Source organism: Chrysemys picta, chromosome 13, assembly GCF_011386835.1.
Source record: "Chrysemys picta bellii isolate R12L10 chromosome 13, ASM1138683v2, whole genome shotgun sequence".
In the NCBI taxonomy this organism is placed as follows: domain Eukaryota; kingdom Metazoa; phylum Chordata; order Testudines; family Emydidae; genus Chrysemys; species Chrysemys picta.
In genome coordinates this window covers 22,046,867-22,058,962 of record NC_088803.1, presented here as the reverse complement: position 1 = coordinate 22,058,962, position 12,096 = coordinate 22,046,867, and the positions used below count along the sequence as shown (strand labels likewise).

The following is a 12,096-nucleotide window of genomic DNA, read 5'->3' as shown; positions in this document are numbered from 1 at the left end:
GGAAGAAGGAATGCTAAGCAGAGATGGGGTCCAGCTAGCGAGGAAGGGAAAGAGCATATCTGGCTACAGATTGGCTAACCTAGTGAGGAGGGCTTTAAACTAGGTTTGAAGGGGGCAGGTGACCAAAGCCCACAGGTAAGTCAGCAACACGGAGACCTGGGAGAAGGGTCGGAATTTGGGGGGAGCATGGGCTGTTAAAGAGGGATAAGGGAGAGACACAACAGAACTGGGGGAGAGGGGTCAAATCAGTATCTTAGATGTCTGTATACTAAGGCGAGAAGTATGGGGGAATAAGCAGGAAGAACTCGTAATGCTAGAAAATAAACACAACTATGACATAGTTGGCATCACAGAGACTTGGTGGGATAATACGCATGACTGGGATAGAAGGGTACAGCTTGCTCAGGAAGGACAGGCAGGGAAAAAAGGGAGGACGTGTTGCCTTATATATTAAAAATGTGTTTATCTGGACTTAGACTGAGATGGAAATAGGAGACAGACTTGTTGAAAGTCTCTGGGTAAGGATAAAAGGGGTAAAAAACAAGGGTGATGTCAGGGTAGGGGTCTACTACAGACCACCAAACCAGGAAGAAGTGGTGGATGAGGCTTTTTTTAAACTGCTAACAATTAATAAAATCATACAAAGCATAGGACTGTGTGGTGATGGGGGACTTCAACTACGCAGCCATCTGTGAGAAAATAACACAGCAGGGCACAGATTATCCAACAAGTTCTTGGAATGTATTGAAGACAATCTTTTATTTCAGAAGGTGGAGAAAGCTACTAGTGGGGAGGCTGTTCTAGATTTGATTTTGACAAATAGGGAGGAACTGGTTGAGAATCTGAAAGTGGAAGGCAGCTTGGGTGAAAGTGATCATGAAATGGTAGAGTTCATGATTCTAAGGAATGGTAGGAGGGAGAACAGCAAAATAAAGACAATGGATTTCAAGAAGGCAGACGTTAGCAAACTCAGGGAGTTGGCAGGTGTAAGGTCCCATGGGAAGTGAGTCTAAAGGGAAAAACAATTGGAGACTGTTGGCAGTTTTTCAAAGAGACAGTATTAAGGGCACAAGAGGAAACTATCCCACTACATAGGAAAGATGGGAAGTATGGCAAGAGACCACCCTGGCGTAACCAGGAGATCTTCAGCGATCTAAAAATCAAAAGAGTCCTACAAAAAGTGGAAACTCGGTATAATTACAAAGGATGAATATAATCAAATAACACAAGTATGTAGGGACAAAATTAGAAAGGCCAAGGCACAAAACGAGATCAAACCAGCCAGAGACATAAAGGGTAACAAGAAAACAAATACATTAGAAGCAAGAAGAAGACCAAGGACAGGGTAGGCCCATTACTCAGTGACGGGGGCGAAAGAATAACAGAAAATGTGGAAATGGCAGAGGTGCTTAATGACTTCTTTGTTTTGGTTTTCACCAAGAAGGTTGGTGCTGATTGGACATCTAATGTAGTGAATGCCAGTGAAAACGAGGTAGGATCAGAAGAGGCTAAAATGGGGAAAGAACAAGTTAAAAATTATTTAGACAAATTAGAGGTCTTCAAGTCACCAGGGCCTGATGAAATGCACCCTAGAATACTCCAGGAGCTGACTGAGGAGACACATGAGCCATTAGCAATTATCTTTGCAAAGTCATGGAAGATGGGAGAGATGAAAAGGACAAATCTAGTGCCTATCTATAAAAAGGGAAATAAGGACAACCTGGGAAATTACAGACCAGTCAATTTAACTTCTGTACCCGGAAAGATAACGAAGCAAATAATTAGACAATCAATTGCAAACACCTAGAAGATAATAAGGTGATAAGTAACAGTCACCATGGATTTGTCAAAAACGAATTGTGTCAAATCCACCTGATAGCTTTCTTTGACAGGGTAACAAGCCTTGTGGATGGGGGGAAGCGATAGATGTGGTATATCTTGACTTTAGTAAAGCTTTTGATACTGTCTCCCATGACCACCTCTTAAACAAACTAGGGACACGCAACCTAGATGGAGCTAGTATAAGGTGGGTGCAAAACTGGTTGGAAAACCGTTCCCAGAGAGTAGTCATCAGTGGTTCACAGTCATGCTGCAAGGACATAACGAGTGGGGTCCCAAATGGATCAGTTCTGGGTCCGGTTCTGTTCAATATCTTCATCAATGATTTAGATAATGGCATAAAGAGTACACTTATAAAGATTACGGACAATACCAAGCCGGGAGGGGCTGCAAATGCTTTGGAGGATAGGATTAAAATTCAAAATGATCTGGACAAACTGGAGAAATGGTCTGAAGGACAAATGCAAAGCACTCCACTTAGGAAGGAACAATGGGTTGCACACATACAGAATGGGAAATGACTGCCTAGGAAGAAGTACTGCGGAAAGGGATCTGGGAGTCACAGTGGATCACAAGGTAAATATGAGTCAACAGTGTAACACTGCTGCAAAAAAAGCGAACATCATTCTGGGCTATATTAGCAGGAGTGTTGTAAGCAAGACACAAGAAGTAATTCTTCCTCTCTACTTTGCTCTGATTAGGCCTCAACTGAAGTATTGTGTCCAGTTTTGGGTGCCACATTTCAGGAAGGATGTGGACAAATTGGAGAGAGTCCTGAGAAGAGCAACAAAAATGATTAAAGTTCTAGAACACATAACCTATGAGGGAAGATTGAAAACATTGCGTTTGTGTAGTCTGGAGAAGAGAAGACTGAAAGGGGACATGATAACAGTTTTCAAGTATGTAAAAGGTTGTTACAAGGAGGAGGAAGAAAAAATGTTTTTCTTAACCTCTGAGGATAGGACAAGAAGCAATGGACTTAAATTGCAGCAAGGGCGATTTAGGTTGAACATTAGGAAAAACTTCCTATCGGGTGGTTAAGCACTGGAATAAATTGCCTAGAGCGCTTGTGCAATCTCCATCATTGGGGATTTTTAAGAGCAGGTTGGACAAACACCTGTCAGGAATGGTCTAGATAATTAATCCTGCCACGAGTGCAGGGGACTGGACTAGATGACCTTGCGAGGTCCCTTCCAGTCCTATGATTCTATGGGGGGAATGGGCTATTGAGAGGCATGGGGGGATGCTGGGAGGGGGGGTCACGTACCCTGGGGCAGGGATTGCAGGGCTGGGGTGGTGCTTACCATGGGGCACATAGTAGTGGCCTATGGGTCTATGAGGGTCCATGTGGGTCTTTCCCTGTGGGGTACGTAGCAGGGGCTAGGGAACTTCGGAGGGTTACAGGCTGTGGGATCATTCACTGTAGGGTGCGCAGTGGGGGTGTTGGGGACTACGAGTCTCACCAGGCAGGCTAACGTGGCAGGGGTATCTGTAGGTCTCACCATGGGGCGTGTAGCGGGGGCGCAGCACAGCTGGCAGCATGTAGCGGGCGGCTCCATCGGGCTCCAGCGGCAGCTCGCAGACGTAGTGCAGGGTCAGCACCGCCTCCTCCCCGGGGGGCAGGTTACCCAGGGAGCAGCTGAAAACGTCGCCCCCAGTCCCCTCCTGCTGCAGCAAGAATGAGCTCTGCCCCGCGGCCAGCGCGTCCCCGTACAGCTCTTGTGCCTGCCGGAGAGACAAGGTCACCCCAAGTTCACCCTGGCCCCTGAGATCCCCCCGCCCTGCCCCCCAACTAGCACATCATCGAACAGGTTACTTCTGGGGGAATTCTGCACCACTGCGTATGCACAGAATTCACGTCTGGTGCAGAATTCTCCCCCCCGCAGAAAATGCATTCTGCCCAAGAAGTGCTGCAGTTCCACCTTTCACCCACCAGAGGCTGCTGTGGCACTAGAGAAGCCAGGAGCCGGCTGCGTTCTTCACAGCACCCTGCCCGCGGAGCCTGGTTAGGACAGAGTGGGGCACACGGGGCTCCGGGGCAGTGGGTGGGGGGGAGAGACTGGGCTGTGGGCTCAGGAGCTAGTGGGGTGACACCATTGAACCAAGGACTGAATGGGAGGGGGGCTGCAGGGCTACACGGGAACAGGAGAAAGGGGATGCAGGGACACACAGGGATGGGGGGAAGAGGCTGCAGAGACCGAGGGGTGTGTGTAGAGACAGGGTCAGATGTGCCTGACTGAATGGGAGAGGCTTGGGCTGAGCAAGGGTCTGCATGGGGGAGGCTCCCCAATTCCCTAAGAATCCCTCCCCCCAAAAAAACCTGTTCCATACTTCTCCCACTCACACCCAACAATCCTCGAGGTTCACTCCAGACTCCTTCCCTCTCCCTCAGCTCCTCCGTTACCCCTGACTCCGCCAAGCCTTTGTGCTGCTTCTGAGGGGGGCGGGAAATATGGCTCTATATTGTAGTTTAATATAATTGTATGAATAAGCTTAGAAAGGAATCTATTCATGGAAAAATTTACCAGAATCTTTTTTTTGGTCAGTGTTGTTACAGACGTACTTGCTGATACTATTTTGAAATAAATTACCAAAATAATGGAAACTGCCGTGATTACACTGTGTTATTTTGACAAAAAAATATGCAGAATTTTAAAATATTGTGCACAGAATTTTAATTTTTTTGGTGCCAAATTCCCCTAGAAGTAACAGCTCCTGCACCTCCTGGAGAGACAGGGTCAGCCCGAGATCTCCTTATCCCCAGAGATCCCCTTGCCAGGGTGTCCCCATACAGCTCCTGTGTGTGTCAGGAGAGAAGGGGTCACCCCGAGATTCCCCATTCCCCCAACATCCCCCTGCCCTGCCCCCCAGCTAGTGTGTCCCTGTACAGCTCTTGCACCTGCCGGGAAAGATGGGGTCACCCCGAGATCCCCCTGCCCTGCCCCGAAGCCAGCGTGTACCCATACCCTGCCCCCCGGTACCATCTCTCCTTCCCAGAACCCTTGCCTCCGGGTACCTTTTTCTTCTCGCGGAGCTGGGCCTCGATGCAGGCGCCCCCCAGGCGGGCCTGGAAGGTGTAGACGGCCGCCTCGGCGTCCACGGGGAACACGAACACGGCCTCCACTGGCTCCGGCTCCTCATTCCTGTAGAGCAGCTCGCAGCCGACATCCGCCACGAAGCCTCGGATCAGCACCGTCACCGAGCCACTGCGCAGGGGCACTGGGGGGGGGGGGGGGGAGAGGGACATCAGCCACGGGCCCCTCTGACCCCCACGGGCGCCGGGGGAATGGGACATCAGCCACGGGCCCCTCTGACCCCCATGGGCGCCGGGGAAGGGGGATGTCAGCCATGGGCCCCCCACAACCCCCTCCATGGGCTCTGGGGGAGGGGGGCATCAGTCATGGGACCCCACCGCCCTGACTCACCCGGCTTGTTGGAACTGTTCAGGAGGCCGCAGCTCGTCATCTTGGTCTGGGGTCGGAGATCTGTGCGGGGGAACGGTGTGCGGTGAGATACAGGGTTCCCATGGAAACTGATGGGCACAGGGTGTGTCCCCCAGCAACAGCTCTGAGACCCCAGTCCCACCCCCCTGCTCAGCCAAGTCCTGTGGCAGGGAGTCCCGCAGGCTCTCGGGCCTAGCTCAGAGATCAGAGAGACGGTTCCTCTCGGGCCCCCCCGGGCTCCCCCTTCCTGCACATGGCGCCAGCTCCCAGTAAGTAGGGGCAGGCAGGGACCAGGGCACAGCTGGGAGCTGGATGGAGAAATGTGTGTGTGTGTGTGTGTGTGTGTGTGTGTGTGTGTAATGGGGATGGATGGACAGACGGACGGGAGGGGGGTGGGGATGGATGTCTGGATGGAGGAAATGGCTGGGAGCTGGGGGAGGGGTGGAGAAATGTAGGGGAGTATCACAGGGCCCTGCACATCTGCTGGGGGTGGGGGGAGAACGCCCCTGCTTGCCCAGAGTGGGATGGATACACCCAGTCATCACGGCTCTCAGCCAGGCCAGACAAACACAATCCAGGACTACCAACCCCCCCCCACATGGCCCCAGCCCCCGGCAGGGCCTGGGATACGGCTGAGAAGGAAATGTACGGGGAATGGATGAACAGACGGAAGGAGGGGAGTGGGGATGGAGGGAGGGAGGCATGTGGGTGGGGACGCACAGACAGAAGAGGGAGTTGGACAGGCGGGGGGGGGGGTGAGGACAGACAGACGGATGGAAGAGGGGGTTGGACAGTGCGAATGGGTGAGGATGGACAGACGGACAGAAGGGGGGGGGTTGCACACTGCGTGGGGGTTTTGAGGATGGACAGAATGGGGCAGGCGCCTCTGACTCAGCAAGTTGGTGAATTTCCTGCTCTGGCTTTGATCCGAACCGCCCCCCCAGGCCCCGCTCCCGGAGCTGCGCTGCCCCCTGCTGGGCAGAGCCGGACCTGCCCGTCCCGGGTCATAGACCCCGCTCTGCTGAGGGTGAGTCCCCGCGAAAACAGCCCCTGCTCCCAATTCCCTACTTTGGGTGTACTGAGCATGCCCAGTAACCTTCGCTGTTGCCACTGCCCTCTCTCTGCCCTTACTTCTACTTACGATTTGCTGACTCCTCTTTGGAGGGGTTTAAAAGGATTAAGGGGGGCAAATCGCAGCGGGGGGCTGTCAGGGTCTGAGCAGGGGGCAGAAATTTACTGGCCTGGGGGATCAAGCTACTGTAGGTAGTGGCAGAAGAGGGGCTGAAGGGGAAAAATCGGGGTGGGGGTAGGAGCCGGGGTTAAGCCTTGGGGGGGGGGAGACGTTGCCAGACCCCATGCGGGGACAAAACCCCCGTTTAGGGAGGGGATGGGGGGGAACAGTGACCCCGTGGGATGAGCCACCTGCTGTGCTCGCTAATCTAGGGGTGGGGGGGGTGCAGAGGTTGTTTTCATTCTGCTCACAGGATGCTGCATGTCCGCCCCGAAGCAGAGGGCGGGTTCCTGGGACTGGGGTCTTAAAGGCACAGGCCTCCAATTCCTAGCCTGTCAAAGCTTAGACACCGCAGCTCCTCTCTATCGTATACAAGTGCTGCGGGCCTACGTTACTGCTCCAGCCAGGAGACTGAATGCGATGAAATATTGTACTCCCTAACTCCCTCCAACTCTGCATCTCACATTTTGAATACGTAAAAGAGTCTTTTATCAATTTCTATGTCTATATGAAATCACTGCAGCTCCTTTCTCTTATACAACGTGCCGAGTTGCTAACTCCCTCCCAGAGCCCACATGTCTGCACCCCCTCCTGTACCCCAATCCCCTGCCCCAGGGCAGAGCCTGCACCCTTCACTCAAACTCCCCATAGCCTGCAACCCTCCTGTACCCCAACTCCATCCCAGAGCCTGCACCCCAAAAAGGGCTGGATTAACCTTTTGTGGGCCCTGTGCTAAACATATTTGTGGGCCCCCATGGGGGAAATGGGGACATGGGGCAGGGGGGCAGAGTCCTCAGAATGAGGGGCTGGCCAGGGCAATGGGAGAAGGGTCATGGCACGGCAGGGACAGCCCCACTCCACCCAGCCCAGTATTAGGGCACTGTTTACAAACCGGGAGCTGCCAGACCCACACTGTCCAGCCTGGCCCTGCACTGCCATCGTGCTTCTTCCCCTTGGGGGTGGGCCCATGCTGCACCATGCTACCCCCCTGCCCAGCACCCCTCTGACTCCCTATGCCCAGTGCCACACCACCCAGAGACCCCCACAAACCCACATGCCCAGTGCCCTCCCAGACCACTCCCCCACTCACTCAGAACCCCCCCACAGATCCTCTCACTGCCCAGTGCCCCCCAGCTCCTACCCTCTCCACCGCACCCAGGTTGAGAAGGCGCGCCACCTCTTGGTTTAGGAGGGTGGCATGTTCCCGGTCCCTGACGTCTTTGTCCTTGGGGGTGGGTGCAGGCTGGCTGTGGCGTTCCCGATGGTTGACTGACTCCACCACCAGGGAGTTAGGTGCCGGGTGGGAGTACAGGTACTCATGTCCCTTAGCCAGAACCAAGTACTTTTTTTCTGCTTTCTTGGAGATGGGCACCAAGGAAGCTGGGGTCTGCCACAGGGCAGTCGATATATTGGCCACACCTTGGTGAAGGGGTAAGGCCACACAGCCCGGTGCCGAGGAGGACAGAACATTGAAAAGGGTGTCCGACAGCTCCTCCATCGCCTCAGCCTGGAGTTGGAGATTCGAGGCTACCCTTTTGAGGAGCTCCTGGTGAGCTTTAAAGTCCTCTTGTACAACGGACGGAGGTGCCGCTATGGTCTCCTCCGGTGCCGCCGAGGGGGCCGGTCCGGCTACCAGAGCATCGGGAGGTGCCGCTAGTTCGACTCCCAAGACCCAGTCCGGGCCCGGTGCCGCCAGTTCGGTGCCCGTCGACTTCTGACTCTGTCAAGGGGGGGGACACCGAATGGGTCTGCGACGCCCTGGCTACCGAGCGGGGTCTCGCCTGGGCAGGCAATTGCGGACACGGTGCCCATTGACACCATTGGCCCTGCCACGGCGCCCCTTGCCACTGACTGGCTTGGGTGCCGAGCGGTGCAGGCTGCTCTTGGGGCCTGGAGCGGCTTGGGGACGGGTGGCTGGGTGCCGAGGTCGCCGTTGACCGCACGGTGCCGTAGGAGCAACAGGAGCGTCTACGGTCGTGCCGGTGCCGACCTCGAGATCTGGGCCTCGACGACAATGAGGAGCAGTACTCGACCGAAGTGCTGCTCTCACAGTCGTCCCGGCGATCGTAGCTTCAACGCTTCGGTGCCGGTAACGCCCGAGGAGAGCTCCGTCTATGGTGTCTAGCGGAGTGGGCACTCGAGCCCGAGTGTCCATAACGATGGCGTCGGGATCTGCTCCTGTAGCTCCTATCCAAAGAGGAGCGTTGACGCCGCTTGTCTCGGTGCCTGCGCTCCCGATGGGGAGTGGAGGACCTTCGAGGCTCCTGCGCAGGTGAGTCAGTAAGTCTGATCGGAGTGGAGGACTGACACGAGCTATGTGAGGACCTCGGCGAATGGGGCGCACGGTCCTCGGAGCACGGGCTGTCTCTTGCCGGGGAGAGCTGGTGTGCTCCCAACGGCGGCTTCCCTCAGGACCGGGAGCCTGTCTCAGGTGGCACACCTGGCACCGGGAGGGAAAGGATGTCATGCGCGGCCAGTGCAGCCTCCGGCGTCGACAGCATTCTCACCGCGGGAGAGGCACGCGTGGATGGGACTGGACTACTCCACTCGGCACGAGTCGGAGGTCTGGGTCCCGTGGGGGGATCGTGGGCTGCCCAACTCGGGTCCGGTCTCACCCCTGTCCTTTTCTCGGCGCCGCTTCCCTTGCTTCTTAGCAGGAGAGCGGTGCCGACTGGTGGAGGGCGCCTTGCTCCGCACCGACGATGAGGCACTCGGTGCCGAGTCCGATCGGCGTGCTGGTGTCGGGGTCAACGCAGATACCATCAGCAGGGCCCGGAGCCGGATCTCTCTCACACATTTCGTTCGAGCCTTGAATGACCAACAGATCTTACAGCGATCGGTTACGTGAGTCTCGCCCAAGCAGCGAAGACACTGAGTGTGCGGGTCGCTTCTTGGCATAGAACTGCGACAGGAGTCACACAACTTGAAGCCTGGGGCACGAGGCATGCCCCGCACCAGGCAACAAACTAAAGAAGTTATCCAACTACGGAGAAGATGAGTACTACTAAGGCTACTGGAAGGGCTACAGCAAGGCTGGAGCACAAAGTTCCGACTACCTTCACTGGCGGCAAGAAGGAACTGAGGGTGGGGGAAGTGCGCAGCTCCCCTTATAGGGCGCTATAGAGGCGCCACTCCAGGGGTTGCAGTGGTGCTCCCCCACTACGGGTACTGCTAAGGGAAAAACTTCTGGCACCGGTGCACGTGGCGAGCACGCACACCTACTGCGGAATACACAGGAGCAATCACTCAAAGAAGAATAGCTAGTTCCACATTGAAATGCAGCTGTGCATTTGAGATACTATATGACTGTAGTACATTTTGCACTGCCTGCATCTACACTGACATCAGGGAGGAGAAGAGGACAAGACTGTCCCTAGCATATATGAGGCATCACACATTTTGAGTATTTAAAAGAGTCTCTCATAACTATTTGTCTATGTGAAGTCTCATAACAGTTCACAAATTTTAGGATTGCCTTTTGCTGCATTTATCTTGCCTGTGAATCCAGCCCTTACAGTCCCATGTTCACACGTCATTGCTGGTGTGTAGAAGCTGATTCAGAAATATTCAGTAAGTGTATTATATGGTGTCATCTTACATCCTTCTCAAGGGCAAAAATCTTCTGTAACAATGAAGGCTTGGGCTCATGACCAGTGGCTGCAGAACTTTTGGATGCGCAAGTCCACATTTCTGCATCTGTGTGCAAAACTCATGAAAATAAAAGCTGCACTGACAATGGAGAAGAAAAAATAATTGCACTATGGGGATCTCCAACACTAGATTCTTATTGGTCAATCAGTGGTCTCTCTCCTAAACCAAGGTGAAATGGATTTCTTTAATGTATGTAGTCACAACATATTGTTAAAGATCATTTCATGCTCAATGCCCTGTTAAGATCTCTGCAGTCACAGATAATACCTTTCTTCTTGGGGAACCAGGGCACAGTATCCAGTCTGTCTGACTCATGAAAGGACACCCCCCCCCCCCCCCGCTTGAACCAAAACTGATCAGAGAAAAAACTTGCATAGAGCAGTGAATGGCGGTGTGAGACACACCTAGATCCCTGTTGACAAGTTTCAGGCAACTCCCCTATCCTCATCTGCATTAAAGATGTGATGACAGATCAATTTGGCACATTAGCCAGGAGGAAGCAGATCGTGAGTGTTTTCGACCACAAACCCCATCCCTCCTGATTCGCAACCGTATCCCTGGACCAGTGACAGGTGCATGGGCAGCCAAGTCATTGGAAATAAGCAAGGAGGAAGCCAGTGAAAAAAATGAAAGTGGCCATTCTGGTATCACCTTGGGCTCAGCGGTATGCTCCGTACCCCCAAACCTTACCTCCCTTTTCACGTATTCACACACAAAAAAGTGAAACAGCGCGCCTCAATCATCCAATAGATCAATTTGTCACATTAGCCAGGAGGAAGCAGATCGATCAAAGGGGCCACTCTGGTATCACCTTGGGCTCAGGGGTATGCTCCGTACCCCCAAACCTTACCTCCCTTTTCATATATTCACACACAAAAAAGTGAAACAGCGCGCCTCAATCATCCAATAGATCAATTAGTCACATTAGCCAGGAGGAAGCAGATCGTGAGTGTTTTTGACCACAAACCCCATCCCGCCTGATTCGCAACCCCATGGACCAGGCGGTAGCAAGTAGCCCCGATTGTTACTGCTGCGTGGCGGAAACCACACTCAGTTGCAAAACGGGAGGGTTGCTATACGTGTCGTCACACCTTCCAGTGGGAAGGGGGCGGTGGGAGCTCCGTGGGTGGGACCGGGCCGTCACTCCAAACCCCCCACTCCCTACACCCACCCTGCGCAGTGCTGGGGGCGGAGAGACCCCCCCCCCCGGCCGTGTTACAGGGGGCAGTGCACATACACTTGTATGCCCGGCAGGACTCGTGGGTCCTATCCCCGGTCGGGGGGGCTGGGCACTAGAACTCCTGGGTTCTCTCCCCGACTGGGGGCCCTGGACCACAGGGGAGGGGGCTGTGGGGTCCCTGTTACCTTCACTAGCCCGGGCTGTGGCGCAGAGGCTGGAAAAGCAAAACCGAAAGTCACTTTTCCAGGCTAGCCCCGCCCAGTACAGCTAGGGAGCGTCTGCAAATTCCCCGCCCCCAGCTACTCTCACCCAGGGGCCTGGGATGGTCCCGCTATCAGGGGAACCTTCCTGACGTCTGCACCGCCCCGGCGGAGTCGGCTAGTGAAACCCGAGTCCTCGCTCCAGCTCCCTTTGCCCGGAGGCCTGGGTGCCTTCGAGTGCTCCCCTTCCTCCATCCGGCTCGGCCGAGTCCCCGAAACCCCGACAAGGCTGGGCCCAGGAGCCTGGTCACTCAGGACAGGGGCTGGGTGTCCCCACTCCGGGGTGATCTCCCCGCACCTGATGCCTCCCTGCCCTGCTGGCTGTTACATACAGTTCAAAGCAGATACACTCGAGTTAACAGTAACTGATAACAAAAGCCAGGGGGAAATGGGCAAGTTTCTAGGGCAGTGGTTCTCAACCTTTTTTCCCCACAGACCACTTGAAAATTGCTGAGGGTCTTGGCGGATCACAGAATCATAGAATATCTGGGT

At 54.4% G+C, this 12,096-nt stretch overlaps 1 protein-coding gene across 6 annotated transcripts in view; it reads right to left on the bottom strand.

Annotated features, from left to right (window-relative positions):
• LOC101946194 (von Willebrand factor A domain-containing protein 5A) overlaps positions 1–11,626 on the bottom strand; it is a 29,529-nt gene extending 17,903 nt beyond the window's left edge. For 3 of the 6 annotated variants that reach the window (XR_010592442.1, XR_010592443.1, XM_065566539.1), the window contains exons 1-4: positions 11,530–11,626; positions 5,265–5,324; positions 4,856–5,058; positions 3,342–3,564 (exon numbers count right to left, since the gene is read on the bottom strand). Coding sequence is in view for 2 of the 6 variants with exons in the window: in XM_065566539.1 (XP_065422611.1) it covers positions 3,342–3,564; positions 4,856–5,058; positions 5,265–5,304 (466 nt within the window). In the remaining 4 variants the exon portion in view is untranslated. Of the gene's footprint in view, positions 1–3,302; positions 3,565–4,855; positions 5,059–5,264; positions 5,325–6,378; positions 6,719–11,529 lie in introns of those variants that run through there. The other 3 variants (XR_010592441.1, XM_065566538.1, XR_010592444.1) reach the window with 2 other exon arrangements.
• Between the last annotated feature and the right edge of the window lie 470 nt (positions 11,627–12,096).